We start from the raw sequence: 25,579 nt of genomic DNA, 5'->3' as shown, positions 1-25,579 counted from the left end.
TCTTCGACTGAAAATCATCCATGACTCGAAATTTAATTGAAACGACTTCACGCCTCTCTTTAATTGATGAGTTTCACCGGTCTGGTGGGATTTTTAATAAATCTGCATTAATTCAAGCTGAATCAATGACACGTCGAAGGAAATTAAAATCACTTCAAACTCCGTATTAAATAGCTCACAGTGGATGTCGTACTATTCGAGTCATAGAATTCTGTGAATAATGGGTAACAGAAGCTTTGACACTGCATCAGTACCGTGTACAGGATTCTAATTTCCGTTAAAAGTTGCGTAGACATCAAATAACGCGCACGGATATTACCGAGTACGCTGCTAACGTGGGAAGATTAACGCGTCGATGCACGGCTTTCATCGCTTTGATTTCGATTCTCTTCGATCCACTTTCGTTCCCGTTTTTCCCACCCTCGTTTTCATCCCGACAATTTCAATTACCATCGAATTTTCAAGCACCGCATGTATCGTTTCACTTTTTGGAATCCTCACCCTCAGGCTCCGCTGCAACCTGACCATATATGCATATATTATATCTATTTGCCCGGGATAATGGTTATTCCAGGGATCGGGTTTCGCCCGTAAGCTGTTAAAATTACGCTCCATGTTCTCGAAATTCTGCTCTTTTCATTTAATTTATATTTATGTCCTCTATTCTGGTGAAAAGTTAACCATCCAATCTACTTTCTCCTCGTATACACGCTATTACAAATGTTCTTTTTCATTATATCATTACAGCCTCATCTGTCCGTTTGTTCTATTATCCATCTATTTGTTTTGTTTCTTAATTATAACAACTGACGTCCGGTATATTTCAGACACAACCTCAAATGGCGTAAGAAGTGAGACGAAAAAAACGTTATATATATTCAATATTCAAACCTGTTGCACAAATTGTAGAGCATAGTATAGTATGTACTTCCAGGAATGATCAGTTCAAATTTAACATCAACAGGAGTGCAGGATTTTGGAATTATCACGAAATTACTTACAGTAAATCATGCAGAACACGGTAAATTCATCAATCTTCAATACTTTATATTTAAAGTTTTACTTTGCGTACAACAAAGCGGCGAAAAACTTGTGTTAACAGCACAAACCTCTGATTTTCTTCGTTAATTTGAAATTTGAGAATGAACAAATTTCTGACTGGTAAGAAGAAATCTTATTAGGGTGACATCGTAATTGAAGGCCTAGGGTAGTTAACCTTAATCGGTCACTTGGGGTGAATTTCACCCCAAACATTTCTCAAACTCCTCGTAGAGTCCCTTAATCGTGGAAATGGCCCTGATGACCCCATCTTTCAAGCGAAATAAAGACATTTTTTCGACATTTTTGGCACATACTTTAACTTTGCCGATGTTTTACAATATTTAAACAATCAATTTTGATTAGGAAAACTGCAGAGAGAACTTTCCCTGCCATCGTTAAACAACAACTAGATATTTTTTATTTTCCTTTATTTTTAGAATTCATTTTTGAAGCAAAAAATCACTTTTCGGGTGAATTTCACCCAGTGCGACAGTTATGCGATTCTACCGACGTGTGACCGAGCAGGGTTAATTAGCATCAGCGACAAGGATCCTTGATCGTTAGCCGACTCACCCGGTATGCGCGAAGTTACACCACCAGGTCATCATCGCTTCGGAGAACAATACTTCGCCGATGTTATATCTCTCTTGCAAATGGTACTTCCCACCACCGACCGGGATTCCCAGGATGTAGGGCAGTTCCTCCCCGTGGACCGTTCGCTGGTGATGCTGCTACGGGATGATAAAATCACAATGCGATCTTCCCGTTCCGAGCGGGAGGTGAAATTGCAGAGCGAATTGGTGAAATTGCGAAGATGGAATTTGCTATTCCTTGGGTGACTAATTCTTCCCATACATTCGAATCCGAATGTCCATCAAACAGCGCGCAATTTGAGAGGGAAAATTGCTGCATAAATTTTTGATAATACTATTCCAATCCGTGATTGAGTTTTTTTTCCCGATGCTAAAAAATGTCACAACTATCAAGTGATTTTACGCACCCCGTAGTAGTCCTGCATCGCTCTGGGGTGAGAGAAAACGTACATGTAACTCTTCGGGTTGACTTTGGCGTGCAATTTCCCGGTCATGATGAGGGGGGCAACCGTGCCACTGTCCGATAACGCCTGCAGCACTAATTCACGATTTTTAATCGCGAAACCGTTCGTAAATCCGTCCGTGTAATCACCGTAGTGCTCCAGGATCTTTGACAGGACCAGCTCTGGTTCAAGCTCGTGCGTCGCCTGCAAACTCAAAAACACTTTAACATCCATTTTTGGCATTGTTTCAAACTGAATCGAAAGTGACAACTGGAGCCATTTTGGCTATTTTTTATTCACCTCAGTCATGACCGAGGATGTAAACACTCGTGTACACTTAACTTCAGGACTTCGAGATTTTAAAAGACTTCGAGCGACGTCAAGTTACATCACGTGATTTCAAAGTGATTTCAGGTGATTTCAAGTTACTTGAAAATTACTTTACGACTCCGAGTGAGATTGAGTCACTTCGTAACTTCGGATGACATCGACTAACATTACGAGATTTCAAGTGACTTTAAGTGACCTCGTGACTCCAAGAGACATCAAGTGACTTTGCGAATTCGAGTGACATCAACTGACATCGCGTGATTTCAAGTTAGCTTAAATGACTTCATAACTCTAAGTGAGAATGAATCACATCATGACTTCGGGTGACATCGACTAATATCACGTGATTTGAAGTGACCCAAAGTGATTTCACAACTCCAAATGACATCAGGTGACTTTACGAGTTCAAGCGATTCCAAGTGATTTTCAAGGGACTGTTTACGCCCCTCGGCCATGACGTGTCGTTATTAATATTTTTACCTTTAAATGTTCACGCAGAAAGTTGTCCCTCTCGTTTTCGAGAAGTCCGTGTAGCAGAGCGACAGGTGGAAGTTCGTGAAACTTCTCCGACTCGGTAACACCGTACATCAAATCGTACCTACGGATATCGAGAAACGACAGATCACCGTTATTGTTTAATGTAAAAAACTTCTGAAGAGCAAAAAATTCTGTCGCGTTAATAAAGCGCTCAGCCTCACCTGCCGAATATCTCGATACTTTCCATCAGGTCGAACGGGTTCTTAAGCACAACTGCGCCGTCAATCAGAGGGGCGTAAGCCGGTACGTGTAACGGCTTGTCGATACGAACACCAAGGAGGGAATCGAGGGGTCGATTCTGCAAGCAATTTGACAATTCCTCGTCGGACGCCGTCGGGCAGTTGAGAGCGTGGGCGACCTGCGGTAAAGCCGAAAAGAAACCGTGCGTCAAAAGCATGGCGATGTTTCCAAAATCCCTCTTCCAATGCTCATTATTAATTCTTTCTAGTCATTTTCCTCCTGACTCGGAACGCAGTTGAAAAGGAAACAGGTCAGGTTCGATAAGAAATAAGCGGTGCATCTCTTGCCTGCTTTGTGACCTGTAGCGGGGCCTTTCCAATGGCATTGGCGCTCAGTGCTGATCCAGACATCAGAATTCCACGCTTGAATAAACCGTTACCTGAGAAATAATTGATTTGCCGCTTAATGTGACGTAAACGATATCTGCGTTATCTTTCAAGAACGTCTCTTTGCAATACTGATCAAAAAAATGGACTGGTTCTGACTGCTTTCATTTGTCGGCTATGTTTCTCACCCGGATTATTCTCGTGTACTGAACGATGCAATTGACAGGAAATGTTGTAGTAGGAAATGAAACAAGGTGATGATATCAAGGGGTTACATAACTTTGTGTATTCAAATTCCTTCGAGTAATTTTAGCTGCTAATTTCGATTTCGAGTAATGTGAAATAAATTCAACGCCATTCGAAATAACTTTACGTCAATTCGCGATCTTGCATTGTAGACAAAGTTGAGTGAAGCCCAAACTTTATACGATTTCAAGTGACTTAGATTAATCAATTTGACGGATGAAACGTTAAAGGACTCCTGACTGATTGGAAAGGTGTAAGGTATACTATGATTCAATTTCAATTAACCCCGTTGGATAACAAAACGAAAAAACTACCTCAGCAAATCTCTTTTCCATCCGTGATGGATCGCTCTCGTTTTTTACGCTCTCTTTTTTTTTCGCCCCATCCTTTGCGCTTTTTCAAGCTAAACTCACCCTTGCTGGCCACAGGACTTATGAGTAATAAGTTGGCAAATATTGCGCCAGTGCCATGGCCGACGAGCGTTACGCTGTTAGGGTCACCACCGAATTCAGCGATATTTTCCTGTAGCCACAACAAAGCCGCGACTTGATCCAGCAGCCCAAAATTACTCGACGCATTGTCGTTCGTTCCTGGCCTAAGGAAACCTGCAAAAATTTATAACACACGACGTCTTACGGATATGCAGAAGAGAGATCAAAATAGGTTGAAATGAATAGAACTAGGTTAGGCGATGAGTAAATAAATAAATAAATAGGTAAAATTATAAAAGGAATAGATGACAAATAAGATGAGTAACGACAGGAAAATTGACGAAACAATGGTCGGGTGTGTAAATAACAAGACTTGCACGTACGACAAAACGATGAAAATAACATAAAACTGGGAAATATCGCAAGTATTTGAGGATCGCAATTCAATAAACATGAAAAGTAATATAAATGGGTGAATAAAAAGAGAGAAAGGGAGATGCCTCTGATTAAAATCCGGAAAAAAAATCTTACAGTTATTGGTTTGCTTTGAAATTCGCTCCTTGCTTCTTCTTTGCCCTTCTGTGCACTATTCCACGTTTTTGTAATAAATTTTTTTTTTGTTCCCGACAAACAGTGGATAGAAAATGTCGAAGAATTCATAAAACTCGTAAAACCATTGACAAAACACTTTGCTCCGAACGCCTTCTTTGTTCCAAGCTTGGTCAATCCCGGCGTGTGGAAATCGCGTTTCAACCCTTCAACGAAAATTCAGCCAAATTTTTTTGTCGCGCGGGATGGAAACTTTTTGACGTGGAAAAGCAAAAAAAGAAAATTAAAGAAAGAAAAAAAAAGCAACACCGACTAACGGTGGAAATTAATTTCGAATTTCTTCCATCTGGTCTACGGAATTACGCTCGGAGGGTGAAGATTGATAAACTCGTTTGTAATTCGGTATTCAACTGCTGGATTCCGCGAGGTACTTTGGTTCATATTTCTCTGTGCATCGCCGCTTCGAGTCTTGTTGCCAAGACGAAGTAGTCAGCGCCTCGCCTCTTCCTCCGCTCCGTTCTTACATCTTTCCATTTGCCTTTTTCTTCACCCCTACCCTTGGACCTTGTTTAACTCTATATCTATCTATCCATGCCTCGCCTAACGTACTACGGTACCTTAGTACTAACCACTTCCCCAGCACTTTAACCTAATTTATGATTATGGTTTCCCTACTGTCTTTCTTTTTCCCTTCAGCTCGCCCGGAGTTCCCTTTCACATTCTCTTTTTCTTTTACTATCCCTGTTCTTTACCGCGGGATATACTTTTTTTCTGGTTTTACATTCTCTACCCATCTCGTTCGTTATGTTTCTATTTTTTGAATTTTTTTCTCGATTCATTTCTCTCTCTCTCTCTCTCTCTCTCTCTCTCTCTCTCTCTTTCTTCCGCTTGCACTGTACATTTTTCATTTCTCACAGACCATCGCCGGATGGCAAATATTTGAGGATTTTAAAATTACCCCAAGAATATACCCCGTCACGAGTTGCATTTGAGTTTTTGCAATCTCGAAAAAGCCTTTGGAATCTAACACGCTTGATGATCATATCATCGTATCATCGATCATATTATGTAACAACTTGCCGAAGTGTTTATCGAAGAAACTTTCGATCTGCTGAGTTTTCGTGTGATGGGCAGATATATTTTGTAACGGCAATATACCGCCGATATTATATCCGGCTGCAGGTGGTCTATAAAGTGCGCTTGCATTATATTGGAATTCAACGGGTACAAGGAACGGATCGTGGGATCAAGTTATTGCCGTTTGAGTCTAGTCGCTGGTAGTTACGTATAACGGATTAGAGGCGGATTATCCGTACATGTAAGTACCAGCTTAAGTATACGTATATCCGAGGCGCGATGAGTTATTCCAACTAAATTAACTTCGCTTTTGAAATTTCTCCAAAATAATTATTCCCAGTACCGTCGCGGATCTGCGAATTCAAATTTTTCACGAAAACACTCCGATATCTACCGTCATTCGTTGACTATTCGAGTAGTTTCAAAAGTTTCAAGTGAGTTTGATTAAAGATAAATTTCAAAAATACACTTAATATCCGTGAGTAGAAAGAATCGAAAACTCCGCTTTCGTTCAACTACTCCATATTCGTGTTCCTTCTTTTCTTCGTTATGTATACTTTTGTACAATTTCGACTGATTCGAATAGCTGCCATCGGTCATAGCTGAAAATAAATTCGTTAGCTCGTCCGATGCAACGGTTCACGCTCCCCGATCCCTTTGACAATGTTTCCGGCTTGTATTCAACGAGGCTTAAACCGCTGGCTGATTGGTGGCAATTAAATAATTTATCGCTGACAATACACGGTTCGTTATATCCTATATGCTTGTCCTAGGTTTGCGGGGTGGGAGACGAACGATCCTAGGCAAAATGTATTGACGAAACGAGAGAGAAATAGTAAAGGAGAGAAAAATAAAGGGAGGAAATCATTTGAGCGGGAATTATTGCCAATTTTGTGGTATATACGTGATTTAGAATCGATGAAAGGAGTTGTTCTTTTTCCGTATAATTCGTGAAATTTAAATTTCGCATAGTTTTTTTCGATCTCGAAGAATGAGTTTGACGGAAATGAAACATCATTCGTAATCATACGTATATGAAATAAAGTCAAAAATCAACGATGGATTGATCGTTTTTACTTCTTAGCATATGTTTTGTATTACTTTTTAACGATAAGCGATACGTTGCTCGAAGCGAAAGTTTTGTAATTTCTCGCGTTAAAAACGATCAAACGATTATACATTCTTTGCAAAAATTATTCAGACTCGAAAATGCCGATCAGCAGTTATTAAAAAGTCCCGGCTCTGTTGAAGAAAAACTTGTTTCTTTGAGTTTCCAGTTTTCTTTTCATTCTTCTTTTATTTCCTGGAATCGGGTAACGATTAAACAGTATTAAACATGGCGCGTCCGTATGCCGATGATGGAATCGAAGTTAAGTGCATATGCAATCGCACAGAGAGATGATCATGGATGAAAATTACGCATGCTGCGCCAACGTACTGTTATGGAAATTTTGCTCAAGCCAAAAATCAATAACTTGTTTGTTACGCTGATTAATGGGAACGGTCGAATTATACCTGCTGGATGGCGAGAATAGCTACAAATATTACTGCAGCAGCGGTATTTAACGGCTAAACAAATAACTGCAGGGAAATCCTGGCGCATCGTCGAGGATATTATGAAATTACAGCGTTAATTCCAGATGTGAGCGCGTGCGGCGTCGTATACAAATATAGCCATGCACACATGATGGATTTCGAATTCATAGAGGCCTGATATAACGCGTTTCAATTAAAAGTGTCTATATCTCGGTGTGCAAACCAAACAACGAGAGGATAAAGAAGACGATAATGATAAAAATTTTGACAAAAATAATGGTAATAATAACAACAACAACAGGAGCGTGGAAAATAGGACATGAAATTTTCGTTTATCAGGAAAAGTCGGGGAATTATGATGAACCGTAGGTAGAAATGTGTGTTTTTTTTTTTTTAATAAATTGCGTTCAAACTTCAGCTATGCTTCGTAAATTCAGTTGAACTAACTTTCGGACATGGTATTGTTCAATTTTTAATTATTTCTGTGAAACGAATCGATGCCGTGTGTTTTTTAGGTATAAATTTGTACAATCAAGAGATAGAGAATTTCTGGAGCTTGCAGTGATAAAAGCTAGCCAACGTTAGCCAAGTTTCGTGGAAAGAGGTCGGAGAATTTTTAATTTTTATTTTTTTTGCTTTCTTTGTTATGGGAAAAATTGTGGAAAAGTGAGGGAAACTTATTTGAAGTAAATTGTCGCAACCTTGACGATATGGAAATACGAAAATAATTAATCATTCTCAGGGCTCACCTAGAATTCCGAGGCGGAAATTAATCGTGACGAATACAACGTTTCCGTAACTCGCCAACATGCTGCCGTCGTAAGGATTTCCGCTATTCCATTCGAAGCTTTCACCGTGGATGAAAACCATCACCGGATACTTTCGCAGGGATCGTTGACCTGTAACAGTTGCAAGAAGAGTCAGGAAAAAAGAAGAAAAAAAAGATCGAGAAAAAAAACGAATGGCTAGACCGAAAAAATATCCATATTTCATTTACCCGCAAACTCGCATTGTTGTACTGCACGTGTTATTATTTTGCACGCAGGTAATTTATTCATTCACGGTGCAATAATTGTGCTATTTTTATGACGCACAGTTTTTTACAGAAAATTATGCAAACGAACCGCGGAAACTCGTGCAACTTGACATCGGTTTTTTTTTTTCTCCGCTGATCGATACGTTTTCTAGTTCTTTTTCTCTTTCTCTTTACTCGGGTTTATTTATGATTCACCCCATTATTTTGTAAAATAGTTGCACTTTGCCGTTTAATCGAACGAGAAATCTGTGGCAATGAAACTGAATTTTGATACCTTATGTATGCGTTTTATTTTTTTTTTTTCTTGTTTGTTTTTTTTGAACCATTTCGCTTCGTGGCTTACGTGATAAAATGTATCAGAATTTTTCGCGAAACTTTGCTTCACGGCACATCTTTGTTTATTGTATCTTGGGAAGAAGCTCCGAAATTTCATTCCGATTATTCAAGTTATATCCGAAAACTGAAGAACCTGCGATTTAAAAATGCAATAACGAAAAATCTTGACCTAATCAACGTGCACAAGAGATACAAGAATTCTTATCGTCGTCTCTTTAACAGCTGAATTTCGTTCGCGTATATCCGCACGATTCTTTTCGTATTTAATAGAAGTGAAATACCGGCGGCCATGTCAAATGTCAGGGGTAACCAGAAGAGAATCGAGAAAGAAAGAATTGAAAGAAGAAGATAAATATGTGTGGTGGGAATGAAAACAAAGAGCCAACCCGAGTACGCGGGGCAGCGCACTTTTTTTTCCCTCTTTCCGCCACCACGTTACATCATTCACGTACCCCTCGCTCACCACAAACATTTCGCACAATTCTACAATTCGGGACATTTCCTGGATACCGAGATCTTAGGTCTCCTGTGTAACATTAATTTTTTTTTTTTCTAATTTTAATTCTTTTTTAAGAACATTTACACACTTGGAATGGACATGTGCAGAGAATTTTATCCAAATGACCGTTTCGAGTTTGAAATCATGTTTATTACATTTATCAGATCATTCGTTGAATCATTCACTCACATGGAAGTATAAAGTATCAATTCAACAAAAGTGCACGTATGTTAAAGTTGAAATTGTATATGTGAATAATTTTTATTCAAGTTGAATCATATGTATATATATATACACATTCTTAAGTTATCTCCGATGTTTTTGGTTTATTTAATAAAATCTCTCGTTACTTTTATTATATTTCAAGTTGAATTACGTTCCGCCGGTTTCAAATTATCCGATTCAATCTTGCAATGCTCCTCGGTCTACGATCTCCAGTGGCGATTGCTTCGTCGAAAAGATTCGCGACGTACTTTACGTTTTCGAAGGGTGATGATAATTTTTTAAGGTAGCTTACAGTCATACCTTCCAATTTTTGGATGTACATTATATTCAGTTGACCGATAATTCTAATTTCAACTTCCCTGAATCAGGATTCTCATTTGCTGAAAATCAAAAAAAAAAAAGAAAATTTATATTCTCAATTAGATCGAAATCGATTGAATAAAAGCAGTAGCGAAACGAGTTTTTATATTCATTTTGTACACTTGCGAAATGATTCTCAAGCGAACTGTGTTTAATTTATTAAAAAAAAATTACATCGATCACCGCTGCGAATTAATTTCTGAAAATGTTGGACTACCGAAATCGCACTCCTTCAGCTTAAGCTCTGGAGTTTTTGATTTACGAGTTATATGAAAAATGGCCTTAGATTCTCCCAGGTCAGTGTTAGCATCACCCGCAATTTATTCCCCGAGGGGTGGACGATTCACTTTACGTTTTCGATATTAGGGAATAAATTTCACTATTCACGAAAGCGTTATATACGATCCGCTCGGCTCTCTCTCTCTCTCTCGGCAGGTGAAGGGAGAATCTCTCAAGTGTTCGGAATGCGCCTGACCTACATACGTCACGATTTTACCCCCGCCAATGGTTTTTCCCTCGTGCGTTACAACCCCGTATAAGCGAGGCGATTCCCCCAATTTTTGGCCCAGAATCACCCAAATTATAAATTGAAATACCGAATTACTGCACCGATCCGAACTTAAGGGCAGACCTTAGAAGTAACATTTGTTTAGTCTTTTTTTCAAACCCTTTCATTGAATCTGTGGCAAAAGTGTGTTCAAAGTGAACAAAGCTTTTTTTGATTTGGCAAAATACATGAAAAAATTTTGAATCGAAAACATTTTTTCAACGGTCAACTTGGTTTTTTCATTTTCGTTCGTTTTATTGGGAAAAACACTTTTTAGATTTAAAAAACTTGACTGAAAACTGATTTATTTATGTCGAATGACGAAAAGTGAATAAGGTATTATTTGACATTGAATGAGAATTTCTTTTACTGTACGGGAATGAAAAAATTTTAGTGAACCAAGTTTTTATTCCATTCAAGCAAAAAATTACAATTATGCGTAATATATTCGCGTAATAGTTTGTTCCGGTGTGTCGGGATGAAACAATTTCCAACCCATGTCAATAACAATTAAGAAACAGCAAGAAATAAAATTGAATATTCGATGCAGATATCGTTACACTCGATGAACTTGCGAATTTCCGCTTTGTAATTCGTTACTGCGATAAGCGAGGAAGACGACGAGAAAACTCGAAATCAAGAAGATGAAAATAACTAATAGAAATATTTTGTTTAACAATTGAAAAAAAATTTTAATCGATTAGAAGGTGTGAAAATTTTTCAACCAAAAGGTGTTTTAAATTATTTAAAATTCGATACGAATGCAACTCACCTTTGGTATCGATACACTGAGAGAAATTTTTAGTTCCGGTTACCGCTCAGTTCTTAACTATTTTCATTTTTTACCACAATCGACAAAATATAGTTCTAGGTAGAAAATGAAATTTTCTTGCAACTGTTGCGAAAATTTAACGCTCGTGCGAGAATAAATTGACGTTAAAGCCTTGTTTAATTAAAAAGATGCTTGTTTTACTCAATTTTTCCAGTTACCGTAAAAAATGAAATTTTTCTCAGTGTATAACTGCATTAATAGTACGGAAGCAAATATTTACGAGGAAATAATCGACGACGTTCGCCTCGCGGCGATGCGATGGTTTGGTTCTGAGCCGGCGCAAGTAGTAACGCCGCTTGTGTGGTCAGCCTGCAGTGTTTAGAGCGACGGTCGAATCGCTTGGATCCTGGGCTTGAACGGATTTAACATGCTGCTGCAACGCTCGCGGGGCTCGCGGTCGGTGTAAACAAAGTTCTGAGCAACCGTGGAGGGATTTGGATTCCGCAGGGCGTTTGAGAAGCGATTTTGCCAGTACGAAATATACCTTGAATTATAACGCATTGTATTCGACGCATTCGTACGGCGACAAATGGGCGAAGATAAGGCGGAGAAACAGTTTTTATTACCATAAAATGGGAAATTTTTTAAATACAAAATGTGAATAAGAAATGTCGATATGAATGTGATTCGCTAAATACGAACCATTTATTGAAAACATCTATAGAACAAGCTGGAAAAACAGTTTTTTCGCGATACTTTTCGTCGCCGTTAAAAGGGGAAAAATCTGTCGGTTTGTCCGAGAAACTTAAGCGATGATCTCGAAAACGGCTGAACGAAAAATCTGAAACCGATAGGACTTGGCAAACAAATGAAAACGTTTTGAAAGATGTATTGGACTGAAAAAACTTGGAAAATAAAACATTTGTACATTTCAAAAAAAAAAAATATGAATATATAAACTGCAAAAAACATAATCGTTTATTTGAAAAAAAAAGTAACAATGAGGTAAAAGTATATCTTTGTCGGCAAAATACTGAAAATTGATTTGTTTTCGGTATAACCGGAAGTTAAAATTAAACGGGACGTGGAAATTTTTTATACCCAGCATTTAAATATGAAACCTTGTGAGTTTCAAATTTTTTCGTCAAGCTGTTTCCGAGATCATTGCGGGAGCTTTTTGGACAGACAGACGTTCAAAAACGCAAAGATTCGTTGAAATTAGAAAAAGTGATTTACTGAACGAAAACGATACTTTTTTTTTATACGACCAAAGGCGATGAAAAGTGAAAAAGATTCTTTTCAATATTATTTTGTGGTTAATAGAATTGAGCTGCTTCCATACATTCAGAACGAGATCTTCGAGGAGAGTAGCTTGAAGTTGTATCTCTGTTTTTCTGTGCAAAATTCATATTTCTGATAATATAAATATGTCAAAGTTAAGCAGATCTACGATATGAGCGAATCGTAGCTGTGAGAATTATTTGAAAATCTATAAAACTCGCATTGAAATTCCTAGAATACCAAATACGCGTAATTGTGTTTATTAGCATAGTTTCTGGGAACAACAATTGTCATTCCTTATTTGAAAAAAAAAAAAAAAAAAAAACGAGACCGAAATGAAAATTGAATTAATATACAAAGTTTAACCATGGAATGAAAAATATTTGTGCACATTTTTCGTCGTGTGTTTCACCTTTATTATTTCGTTAATTGAAATTGTTGTCCATCCGTCCTCGAGCATCGTGAAACTTCCCTTAATTTGCAGGATATCACGTTTCGGCCTTTTTTGCAGCACACGCATTAATATAATGTGCACGGAGATCGATACTCGATCTGCAATTATTGATATACACGAACCCGCAACGTTGGGCGAAAAAGGAACAAGGGTAGCCGGGGATGGTTTTGGGGTGGTGAAATAATGATGCCCGTGTCGATATTTGGCTTTGAATATAAGCGCAAACCTGCACGGGGCGTGGGTACGGATACAGATATATTTTTCACCGTAAAGAGGGAAGAAAAATTGCACCACCAAACCTGTTTTAACATGCTGTGGTAAATAAGAATTTATCACGTTAATGCAAAATATAAATTCACGTCACGAATACACAGCGCAACCACGTTGCAGGCGGAAAAGCGAGGGTTGCGGTTTTGGCAAACGTGAGGTTTTTTAGGTTTGGAGAATACTGAAAAACAGGAGAAAAAATGAGGAGGAACAAAAATTGAAAACAAAAAATAAGCAAACCGAGCCCCGACGACGCGGCGTTATGTGTGAAAAATAAAAAATGACGATAAAATAATCACGCGACGGTTGAGAATAAATTTCCAAAAATACGTAACCGTGGTTTCGGTGTGTTTGATGTCCTCGCGGTTGCACGTGTGCGGCCAACCCTTGTAATTTATGTATGAACAAGAAAAACGATAAAGGTGAAGATGAAATATGTGGTGAAAAAAATTCCTACACCTAAGCCGAATTGACGAAATCCGGATCAGCGTGTTCCACGCTAATAATACCAAACTCTATGGTTTTATTCGTTGAAATTTATGCATTTCCCTTTTAAACCTTTTCGCGAATTGTTTTTTATTTTTTCATTTTTTTTTTTATTTATTTATTTTTTTTCGTTCTTTTCTCCTCTTTATTTTCGACGTCTAGTTACGCCCGGGAATTTGCAACGATTAATATCAACGTCACCGGCCACTCTCGTAAATCAACTTTTCGCGACTCTCCGCGACCTCGATTAATAAATCACGAATTTATCACCGGCGCAGGTCGTAAAAGCTTGTTAAAAATTCCTCGATTCACGGAAAGTTGTGTAAGGTAAATACGGTGAACTTGAAACGGAGCTTTGGAAATTTTCCATGCTTTAAGCACTGTTCTCAAGTGCTCTGATAAAAAACAAAAACAAAAAAAAAAAAGATAACGAAACGAAATTAATGTAACGAGCTTTTTCTTCCGGTTAATTGGGGAAAAATCTATCGGAGTTTTCTTTTGCGTTGAAACCGACTCTATTCGCCGCGTTTAAATTCAGCCTGAACGTGAACGCTGCTGCTATCTGAAAAGCGGCTTGAAAAGCTTCTCCTCGAAGGTGCGAGCTTGCGAGAACCCTGCAGAGGTGGCGCCTGCGGAAACTGCTGGCATTGAGTTTGTTCAATACTTGTGCAACGCGAGCTTTTCGGTCGAAAGCTTATCGGTCAGAGAGGGTCGAGAGCTTGCAGCTGACACTCTACAAGCTCCGTTGACGGGGAGAGGATCCGGTGCTTGCAACAATTTTTCTGTTGAGCGCTTTTGTTCCTTCGACTTTTTTTTAATTCCGCTTCCTTTTCTTCACATTCTGCACCTTTCTGTTAATTTTTTTCCTCATTCTTTTTACATTTGGAATTGGGTTTTTACTCATTGGCAGCGGGAATTCTGACCGCAGGGAAAAACAAAGAAAAGGAAGCCCGAGGCATGATCAAAGAAAAGAGATTTCATCCCAGTATCGACGTATATCTACTCCGATTATCATTAAAATATTTACCTCTTCGAGTATATTTCCTCGACGTTTGAAAGGTATATTATACGAAGCTCGGAACAATTACCATCGGATCAAAGAACGCTATGTTTCCGGTACGAAGCAGCGCTGATAAACAATTGAAATCTTGAAATATATCGTTATTTCATAAGACGGAAATAACGAAGTCTGCTCGTCAGGGAATATATTCGTTATTAAATGAAAATCACTTGAATCGAACGGAAATTCTTGTGTTTGTACTACGTTCACTGTCGATTCTCTTTCTCTTCCTTAATTACAAGTTTGCGTATTAATTACAAACGGAATAATTTTATCTTTTAAATTTCCGTTCTTCAATTGTTTGTTTTTCCAAGTTGAAGGGAGATTCGTTCAACTCCAAGTTTTATCTTTCAAGATCTGTTTCAACGATGTTGAATTCTACTAATATTTCTACCATCAATCGTCAATAATCATCAATCGCGTTTTACTTTTGCTATCGCATTATCCGTCTCGCGTCGAATACGAGTATCAAAAATTGAACCCGAGGCGTCAAAGTCTTGGAAGGAATTCTTGCGCCGAGTACAAAGTGCGAAACTGTGTAGCAAGTTTTCCACTCAAAGCTCGGAAAATTCAGACGCTCAAGGGACGAACGGCGGGGTTTAAAATGGAGAAACAAACGTTCGGACACATCTCGCGTTTCGCATTCCGCGACTCGAAATCGCCCTCGGCTCAATCTCTTCCAGCTTACGCGATACGCCAATAAATTCATCATCATCGTTTCTTTTCATTTCGTACCGATGCCGCTTCATTATCTTCTACCCGTTCGCTGCGGAGCTTTAAAGAAAATCATTACATTTTGTAAAACAACTTTTTCCCATTTCTAAAGCCTGCAAGGACCGGCGAAAATTTTATTAAAAGTATTGCTAACAAATGATGTATAGGTATAATACTTATACGGGGAATTCCATGCGAATAAAACCAACTTCTGACCCTCACCTTTTTTGGATTTTCTTCAAAAAATTTTTTACAATTCTCCCAACCCTGAAACAGTATCCTGAATTTTTTCAAATTTTTTATTCAATCGGTCAGTTATTTATAACTGTTGAGAGTGATTTTGAAAAGGACCTTTTTCAGGATTCTCAAAAAATTTTCAGAAGCTGCAAACACTTCAAGACCGGTGCCATTATGAAGCGATTTTTTTTTTTTGTTTTCTTCGAATATTGAGATAATTTCTTTCACCGATTTACTATAATAGTGAAATAAGCAAAAATCTTTTCTTATCGCGTTTAGAAATCAGATACACATACGCCTCGACGCTGCAGGGGAAAAAAATGTTACGTAGATTTTACATCAATCGGGGTAGATTTACTAATCTAAGCGTACTGTAACTCTTAACATCGGATAAAAAGTGTCTACTGTTCATATATTTACATTATTTTTCTTTCCATCCGACGATAAGAATATAATGTGAAAATATTGGTTCAGTTGATGACGTATAAAAAAAAGAAAAAAAGAACAAAAAACAAAAGACAATAAATATGAAGCGAAAGGAAAAGACGTAGAAAAAAAGAATAAACTAAGTCGAAAAGCGCGGTTTTTCCACCGTTTCACGATGAAACAGTTCTGGAAATAATAACAACAACCGGATCTCGCGGCGGTTCGAAGCGGCTGAGCTTTATCTGATTTCACGGTTAATCCTTTAATTGGATAAAAAGCTCCGACTCTCCGTCTGCGCTCTTTCTTTCTCCCTCTCATCGTCGGTCCGATTTCGTTTTTCATCACCGCAGCAGAAAACCACCACCGTACCTTCTACCTATTTCCGAATTCGAATATCAATAGGCAATGAGTATGTGAAATTTCACATAACCCGGATTCACGATTACGACAATTGCTCGTCTACCGCGTATCAATAACGCTGAAAAGCTCGTACAACGCGGATGGTTTCGGTTCGGGAAAATAGAGGTTCCATGTTTTCCCTCGGGGGTGTGAAATCCGACGAAGAAAGGCGAGACCCCCTGGATCTGGGGGAGGGGGAGGGTATCCAGGATTTACCCAACCCTTCGGTAATTATTTCCAAAGGTTTTTGTCCGCCCTTGATAAATGACGCTTGTCAGCCGGTCCTGTGCACCCCACAAAATCAGGGAAAACGAGGCAAAGGTAAGAGGCGAAGGGTGACGTCGATTTTGGGTTCCCTATTTTTTTCCGTTCTTTTTTTCGTTCCTTCTTCTTCCTCCTCACTTCTCCTTCACTTTCCTCTCCTCTTTATTTCTCGCCCCGTTTTATTTACTTCTCATTTTTATTCAGGAAATACATTATACGCGCTCTTGTCAACAGAATTATTCGACAATCGTAAAACGAGGCTGCAGAGCGGGTGTTTTTGTGTTCTCTTCGTTTTTTTATTTATTTTTTTATTTTTTGTTTCACTCATTTCTCTTTATTCTCTTAATTTTTGTGCTCCTTTGAACGAAACTCGACCCCTGTACAGCCGGTTGCCAAAAAGAGAGAATGAGAGGGAAATAATTAGTTCATGAATCGGACAGGTACAGGGTAAGCTGCTTAATCGAATTCCTTTTTATTACATCTGTACCGTAGATCAGAGCTCCGCTTGTATTTACAGAGGGGAAAACTGAACAGGGGATGGTTGGATGTAACTGGGTAACAATTACTTTGATCATATTCGTGTACATTTCGTTTTTTCTTTCCTCGCCTTTTGTTAATTCTACTTTATTAAAGTATACTCGCGGATACTTGAACCGTGGGAATTCGTTCCGAGTGATTGTAATATTATTTTCCAAATCACTTTACAGAGATAATCTTACACTCAGATTCTGTGTTGCAAATATTTTTTCGAGGTAAACTAAAACCAGAGAAATTTCGTCAACTTTGCAATTACTTGAAGATTCTATTATTTCGCTTTATCGATTAACCGATTAACGTATCAATCGTCTTGCGAATCGTTCGAGAATCCTGCAATTTCGTAAAACTTTGTCCAGATAGCTATCGTCTGTATTATATGCATGGTAAATAGACGGGACAGGGAGAGGGAGAGGAAGGCGGAAAATTTACGGTTTGCGTTATTGCCTACAACGAAGCCGGAAAGTAACTCGAGTTATTTAACGAAGCGGTGAAAGCCGAACAGCCATATTGTTTTACCCACTTTGAAACTGCAGTCCGCGTCTCGCGTATTGCACCTGACTCCGGAATCTGAATTTGACCCCGATTAAATCTACACTGAGAGAAATTTTTCGTTCCGGTTACCGCTCAGTCCTTAACTATTTTCATACTTAATCGACGTATACCGAATAAAATTTGGCTAAATTTTTGAATTTTCCGATAACTCAAACACACGCCTCTCCGAGCAGTTAAATTTTTATAAGCAAAAATGCATGAATTTGAAATTTGTTTTCACGAAAACTGTTCGTTACTTCAAGACAATGCGTGTGAAAAAAATTTCCACCAACTATTTTCGTAGGAAATTTAATGCTCCCGGAAAAAGATGACTTGTAAAATTTTCGTAAATCTAATATTTATTCTATCTAAAACTGTCCTCATTTTTCTCCAACAGCGTGATAAATATTAGACTTTAAACTTCCTACAAAACGAACGCAAGAAATTTTTTTTTTAACATCGGTACAGGTTTAAAGTAATTAACAGTTTTCTTTAAAAAAAAATTTAAATGCACGCATTTTTTTCATATAAAAATTCGACCGCTTGGCGGGGCGTGTTAAGATTATTGTAAAATATTCGGGGGCTTGGTCAGATTTTTTTTTCATATACCTTGATTATTGATACTTTTTGGGGAGGGGGGTTAGCGAGAAAAAATTCCGACACGAGTGAAATAAGATCCACCCTGGTATACGTAGACCCATCGACTTATTTCGAAATAATACGCGCGCGAGTATCGGCTTAAAGTGAATCCCTCGAAAAGGGGGGTGTGATCCACCCCGTTTCCGGATGATGCGATTTGTTTAGCTTAGTAATCGAGGCCGAGCCTGGTGCTTCTCTCCCGGGATAACCTTCGCCGAGTTGAATATCGGGATCGTTGATACAGACCTCGGAGTATCTCTATGTACTCGTATACCTACAACGCTCATCTGCCAACAAAGCCGGGAAACAAATTTCCCAGTGCAACGTACGTGCTTTTAGCCTCAGATTATCAAGCCTTTCAATATTCACGCGGCTGTTGACGCGGGAAGCGTGTCAATTATTTTCACCCGGTGGAAAATGAAAAGCCAGACAAATAATAACGAACGAAATGAAAGAAAGCAGCAGCTGAGAGGCAAGCCGGAAAAAAACTTTTTGTGAAAAGCGATAAGAGTACGTCTGTTCGTACGACAAACTTAAGCGATGATCGCGAAAACTGCCTGGTGAAAAATCTGAAACTGATGGAACGTGGCACTGGGATGAAAAAGTTTGAAAAAAATTTATACACATATTTTTATTTTTTTTTTTTGTTTCAAATAAATATACAAGACCGGAAAAACATAATCGTTTATTTAGGAAAAGTAACGGGTTTTTCGGTTGAACGGTGAAAATCTATTTCTTACATCATCGAAGGCGATGAAAAGTAAAAACAGAGGGGATGAAATTTTGCATTTCAATACAACTGTGATTGTTATAACTTCCACAGTCAACTCTCGTATATTGGAAATACCAGAATGGCTTACACGGCATTGTATGTACACGAAGTACGAAATAATGACGGAGAAGAACGAAAGTCTGAAAATTGGACCTCGCATTTTGCCCAGCTTTAGGATAATCAAAAAAAACTGGAAAGTTCAGCAGAGGAGAGAGGAAATCGTCAAACGGCGTAAACGGTAAAACCAATTGCCGAGAATCCTTCCTCCACTTATGAGAGTTATTAAAATCCCATAGATTTTTTTCATTCAGGGTCGTTTAAATGCATGCCGCGACCAACGCGTTTAACCCTTTTCCTATTTCCTTCTCCTTCCGGAGCTTCGAAATGCCCGGATTCACCTGCAATAACCGGACTGTCATTTCAGACACATGCGAGGCTTAAATAAGCTCCGTTTGTAAGCTCGGCGAAACGAGATGACAAAGGTCTCACTTTTTTCCTCTTCTCTTTCCGTTTCTAAATAGCGTTTAAAAATGTTGAAGGGAAACTTTTTTCTTCGACGAACGTGCAACGCGATAATTAATTACGGAATCAAACATCCGATACGTTTCACCGTAAAACGGATGAAAGCGGCCGACCGATTGCGATTAATGTTACCGTTATTATTATTATTATTATTATTATTATTATTATTATTATTATCGTCGTCGTTGTTGTTGTTATTATCGTTACGGTCAACGTCATCAATAATTCCGTTATTGTTATTGCTCTGTTGTTTCGCCTGATTTTTCTCCGACTCCGCGTGCGTGCTGACGTTGAGTTGTACTCGGTGATGCCTCTAATTACACTCGGCTACTACCCCGATTCCAGATTAGCTTTGCAATTAATCAAACATATTCAATGACGGTGATAATAATCATTTGCTCTAGCCCGAAGCACGTGTGTAGCCACCGTGAAGATTGAAGGGGAAATATGTGCATATCTTGCATCAGAGCCCTTTGCTATCACGATATTCGAGTTGAATTCAATTATCAATATAACGTTTGGTTCGGTCTAATTGTCGGAAATTTTTCGTTCGTGTTTTTAGACCGTCGAAGAGGCAAAGATTGATCCGTGAATACGGGCATTGTGAATTTTTAAATTTGAATCAACTGGCTGGAGTTTTAGTATGTTACAGTAGATATCCTCCCGATCAAAAATTCTCACGAACGCAAGTACCAAAGGTCAGTAGTTTCTGAGATACAGGATTCGGAAGAAAGGTGTCCAGATTTTTTGATATCTATGGATTTCGTGATTTTCATTAATCGTAAAGCTTCAAGGGCACTTGAAATCAAACAAATCACTCCTAAAACTGCACGAATGATTCTCGAAGATAGACAGAAAGCTGTGATTGATTTCATTCGTGAACTTAATGGCTTACCGGAAGGAGATGCAGAGTCAAATTTGACCTGAAGAACGAGACACTCAGACTCTTGCAATTATCGACTTGTCCTATTTTTCACGCGTCTGCGGAATATCTGCAAAACGGCTGTGCAGTTTTTGAACGATACAGTTGATTTCAAGTCCCCCTTGAAGCTTTGTAATTCGTAAAAATCCCGTAATACATTCGGTATTCTTATGTAATTCGATAATAAAGATTTTGTGAACTATTTAAGTTCAAAGGATATGAAAATGGGTGAAAAAAAATTGACGACACAGGTCTGGCATATGCGATTAGTCAAAGAAAAACAGATCGTCGGCAATTTAATCGCTACAATGAGAAAAATTTTATTTGTTAAAGTATCTAGAAAAATTCAGTAAAACAGGTATCATTAAAAAACTGTTTGAATATTGTTGGGATAACGAAAAACGCGGTACGCGTAACCATTTTGCTTTATCGTCGATCCTTTTTTGGTAATCGCAACGCAAAATCAATTTGTGAGGTTTACTCTACTTTTCTAGTTAAACAAAGCTCTAACGTCAATTTATTCTTGCACAAGCATTAAATTTTCGCAACAGTTGCACGAAAATATGGCAACAGTGATCGTAATGATAAAAAATAGTAACGAATACTAGACTTTCCGGTAACAGCTAGAAAACTAATTTTCATTTTCTACCTAGAACTATATTTTGTCGATTGTGGTAAAAAATGAAAATAGTCAAGGGCTGAGCGGTAACCTGAAATAAAAATGTCTCTCAGTGTATAATTGAAAAACTGAGTGGCAGTGTCGAAGAAAGGTTTATTCTCATTTCATTCGGTGTGTTATTCCGGGGTTAAATCGGCAGAGGCAAAGAGTGAGTATAATTGGATCGACGTGCGAGCCTCGAAACCAAAACCGTTCGTTCATCCGAGGATAATTATTGCCGGCGAAGTGATTGCCCGATCCAGCGTGCGAGGGTAAAAAGGGGCAGCGGAGAGTGACCGGAAGGGGACGTCACGGCTGGGTTGCAGATATTCGGCGGTGAGGGGAAATTCGGCTCGGTGAAGCGGAAAACTACCGACGTCATGAAAAATGGTGACTACAGCCACGCGGCCCGGGTTTAAAATCGTCCGGAGGAGAAGCCTCGGCTGACCGTCGTCCTCCTTCCGAGGCTCGTTAACCACCTACAGCTGCCTTCGACGCTCAGCCGGCTATCTTTCACGTCTCAAACCCCGAACCGATCGACCGATCGAACCACCCTCCGTCATCCCATATGTCAATTCGCTCAGCGAAGCTCAGGATTCTTCCTGCCGATTTATTTCGTCCACCCACCCTCTCCTGCTCCTCTTCCTCTTCCTCTTCGAAGAAGATACACCGCGAACGTGTCCTTCGATGGCAGTCTTGCGAGGGTGGAAGAGGGGACCCGTTTCACTCCGTGGCGGATGGATCTCTGGGACGCGTTGCAAGGAAGTAGTGGCGTTTTTTTTTTTTTTTTTTTGTTCTTCTTCATCTATACCGAGTGATTGGAAGACAAATTCAAGCCTGGAACAAAAGGGGACCTCGACTCGTTCTGACCTCGTCGCAGAGTCTTTGTCGGATAATCGATCTTGATCAGAGTCGTCTTTATGATCGATGATCGATTTATACATCCATCTTCATTGGGAATGATACAAAGATTATTTTTTTTTTAGTTTGTTGAGTGAGAACGTACCGCGGTTGATTTTGTTTACGAAATACGAGTCGGTAGCCAACTTGACGAGAGAATGCTGGGATACTGAAAAGAAGAATCTTGACGTTGGTATTTATGCGCGCAGTGGATCGTGGATATATGGAGGTAAAGGGGGAAAAAAAACAGGACGAGTTATTTTGACTAACGTTTCAGCCTTTGATGCGAGTCTTCTTTGGAGTAAAATAATAGAGATAACCTCAACACTCAGGTGTTACTAACCCTGGAAAGTAACCAAGCAAAAAAGTGAAACGAATGAACGAAAACAAAGTTAGGTCATCTACGCGTGCTGGTTGTAACGGCAATACGAAACTCTCGTTTTCCCCACCATTAATGACTTGGACTTGGTTGAACAAACTTAGTATCAAAGCTCAACAATTAGCACGCCGTTGGCAGAAAAAAGTTGGATGGACAGAATGACGGCGGTGAATCACGTACGCCTTGGAGACAAACATCGAGTTATACGCAAGTGGAACCTTAATGCCAAGCCAGGGATTGTAATCTTTCGGTTACCAACGAAGTGTAGATGCCACTAAAGTGTTCTACATCCTATCTTAATTTGACGGAATTTGTGCGACCTACATGTTGCACATTTCGAGGAGTGACCTTTTATAATGTTTCGGCTTCTCATGTGAAACGGTGATCTTTTTATGATCACGGTATCCTATAGTCTTGGAAATATCCTTGAATTTTACTTGGCCTTCAAAAGTCCGGAAAACTATCCTTGAATTTTTCTTGTGTCCTGGAAATATTCTATTATTAATGTAATTGAATTACTTGAAAATGTCCTTGAGCTTGTTACGGATTTTCTATTGAACACCATGACGATCAACCAGGTGGTCCTGATCCAAACTATTTTTCATCAGAGCCGTGTGTCCATCTACATACGTGATTTTTAGAGTTGTTTTTGCGGGTTCTAATACCCGAGTGTGCAGGCCTCTACTTGTCTGTCCTATAGATGGACGGTATTGAAATCTCTGCACGGAATTCTATAAGCCACATTCGACCGTTGATCCGTCGGTATAACGTTAGAATACTGCCCGAGAACGAATGCCAGGAGTCTAAAACAGATCTTGAGTACGTCGATCATCGCGACCACGACCAAAGTCGTCATATGATTCGTATACGTTGTCAAATAAGGTGATAAACCTTAATCTTTGCGGCAATGAAATGACCAGCGCACACCGAACATTCGTTCACAACTATCAAATTCGAAAGCCTTGCACGCGGTGCGTGACTTGAGAGATAAAAACGGTAAAACGTGCCGAAGGCTCGTGAGTCGCAGTGCTTAAGGGTGATATCATCCCTCTCGTCTCTGGTGGTAAACCGGACTTGATTCCGTATATCTCTGACCATTTCACGCGAGAGTGACATCCGCGTCTTATGTACCCAACAGCGTCCGTATGCCCATATTATATCCGGGTTTTATGCCACTTGGATGTTTTCTGCACCGTGGATCGTATATCAGCTGTGGCTGGGCATTTTTTACGAGGCCTAGGGCGAGTTCGCCTCGCGTCTTCCGGTGGCCTCCGGTATCGGCTCGTCCTGCATGGAGTGAGGCATCGCCTTCGCCACCCCGCATAGCTACTGGTGGGCATATTTCAGGGGGACTTTAGTGCGCCAATCTGCTGAGTGGTGGACACCATGCAAGATTCATTCGAACGATACTCGGGACTCGAGGTTTCTCTCTTCGTAGAATCTCATGTTGATCGGAAATCGATCGGTTCGAGCCAACGCAAGCTCATGTTCGTCGTTATTTATCTTTTGTCGAGCGATTATAGCCGGAGCAACAACCTGGAAATGGGATATTCGGTGACAAGGAGGTAAACTCGGTATTTTCGGGTTGGTAAGGTCGAAGACCAATATTGCAAAGAAGCGGCGCGAAAAGACAGTTGCCTTCTTGTTGCACGAGATTCTTTGTGTAACAAGAGTATGTTGCGAAATTGAGGATAGGGTCGTGCAATGTCAGATTTCTTTGCGAATTGCGCGAGCGGGCAGTACGGAAAGGCTCACTTTTAACTCCTAGGATTTTACATAAAAATACAATACATTGTTTGTATTACCACACCTGATGAAAGGCAAAGAATCAATGATCGGGGATCTTTGGTAAAAATTCTTGCGATCGAATAGTATTCTTCAGCCAAGAGAATTCTTTTGATTCTTTCGTTGAAATTATTCCCTTAGATTTCAGTCCCTTTATCTGCAGCAGATTCTGAATCTGCACAGTCTTCTCAAGAGCCGAGAGAAGCAGCAGCAGCGCTAATTAAAGCATAATAAAATTCAATGGACGTTAACGTTGAAGCCATTTATTACACTTGCCCAGCTAGACACCGAGATTGAAAGCGAATCGATGTCGAGAGAGGGAATTTTACGCTTCGGGTAATGAATTATCGTTGAGTTATTAAAGAAAAATTAATTACCCGCATGATATTTCAGAATAGTTTACCGTGTGCGAATGAGACATGTGTTAAATGTGATTTTTTCATACGAACGGTTCCACAATCGTAGAAAACTTTGAACCAATCACCGGGTACGTTTTTTTTTGTTTTTTTTTTTCTTTTTTGTAATAACAAATCATTCGTCACTTGTATCATCGGTCGTAAGATACACTCTGCGAAATTCCCCACTTTAGAATTTTGAAAACATTTCGATAATATGAATTTTTTTGTACCAACTGGTCAAAGTTTAAGTTACCAATGAGATTTTTTTTCCAAAGTTTCAGTGCCTGTTCGGTAAATCGATGATACGCGAGTCGGATTGGCAGACAAACATCTTGGATGGCATCGTTCCGGTTACCAGCTGTGTTCCTCTGATGTGAGTCCCATTACTTCTGATCAGGGTAAGTTCTTTTTTCAACTTCAATACGCATTCAAATCTTCAGCTTCTTCAGTCTATTTTTCAATGAACACATAGAGAGAGTTTCGTATACATTGCCGGCACAAATTAAAGTTTGAGTACGCTCTTCGAAATTTCTTGCCCCACTAAAAGTTAGATAGCGGACTCAAAAATAAAGCCAATCAAATTTCCCTAGTGTCTTCTTAAATAGGACAAACTCACCTTCATTTTGCTTTATTAGAAAATTCTTTAAGATTTTTATTTGGTCCCGGTACGTGATTTTGAACGTGGCCGTTTTTCGGCCATTCTTTAGCCTCTGAAAATTATTCCCAGGATGTGAATGAAATTTTTGTTTTCTGGCTTTTCTATGATAAACTTAAAGAGGATATCAAAATATATATTTTGGTTTTTTTGAAAGTTTCGTACGATT

General features: G+C 39.2%; 2 protein-coding genes across 3 annotated transcripts in view; one reads left to right on the top strand and one right to left on the bottom strand.

Annotated features, from left to right (window-relative positions):
* NLG-3 (neuroligin 3) overlaps positions 1 to 25,579 on the top strand; it is a 551,048-nt gene that overhangs the window by 272,871 nt on the left and 252,598 nt on the right. The gene's annotated exons all lie outside the window — the stretch shown is intronic.
* The window catches only part of LOC124213974 (uncharacterized), a 53,575-nt gene that overhangs the window by 6,966 nt on the left and 21,030 nt on the right, over positions 1 to 25,579 (bottom strand). Inside the window, exons 3-9 of one of the 2 annotated variants that reach the window (XM_046615825.2) lie at positions 8,099 to 8,248; positions 4,170 to 4,361; positions 3,472 to 3,563; positions 3,106 to 3,302; positions 2,888 to 3,005; positions 2,042 to 2,281; positions 1,615 to 1,772 (exon numbers count right to left, since the gene is read on the bottom strand). In XM_046615825.2, the coding sequence (XP_046471781.1) occupies positions 1,615 to 1,772; positions 2,042 to 2,281; positions 2,888 to 3,005; positions 3,106 to 3,302; positions 3,472 to 3,563; positions 4,170 to 4,361; positions 8,099 to 8,248 (1,147 nt within the window). The remainder of the gene's footprint in view (positions 1 to 1,614; positions 1,773 to 2,041; positions 2,282 to 2,887; positions 3,006 to 3,105; positions 3,303 to 3,471; positions 3,564 to 4,169; positions 4,362 to 8,098; positions 8,249 to 25,579) is intronic. The other variant, XM_046615826.2, reaches the window with a different exon arrangement.

Source organism: Neodiprion pinetum, chromosome 3 (genome assembly GCF_021155775.2).
Source record: "Neodiprion pinetum isolate iyNeoPine1 chromosome 3, iyNeoPine1.2, whole genome shotgun sequence".
In the NCBI taxonomy this organism is placed as follows: Eukaryota; Metazoa; Arthropoda; class Insecta; order Hymenoptera; family Diprionidae; genus Neodiprion; species Neodiprion pinetum.
The sequence above is the reverse complement of the archived record's forward strand: the minus strand, read 5'-3'. Positions and strand labels throughout refer to the sequence as shown.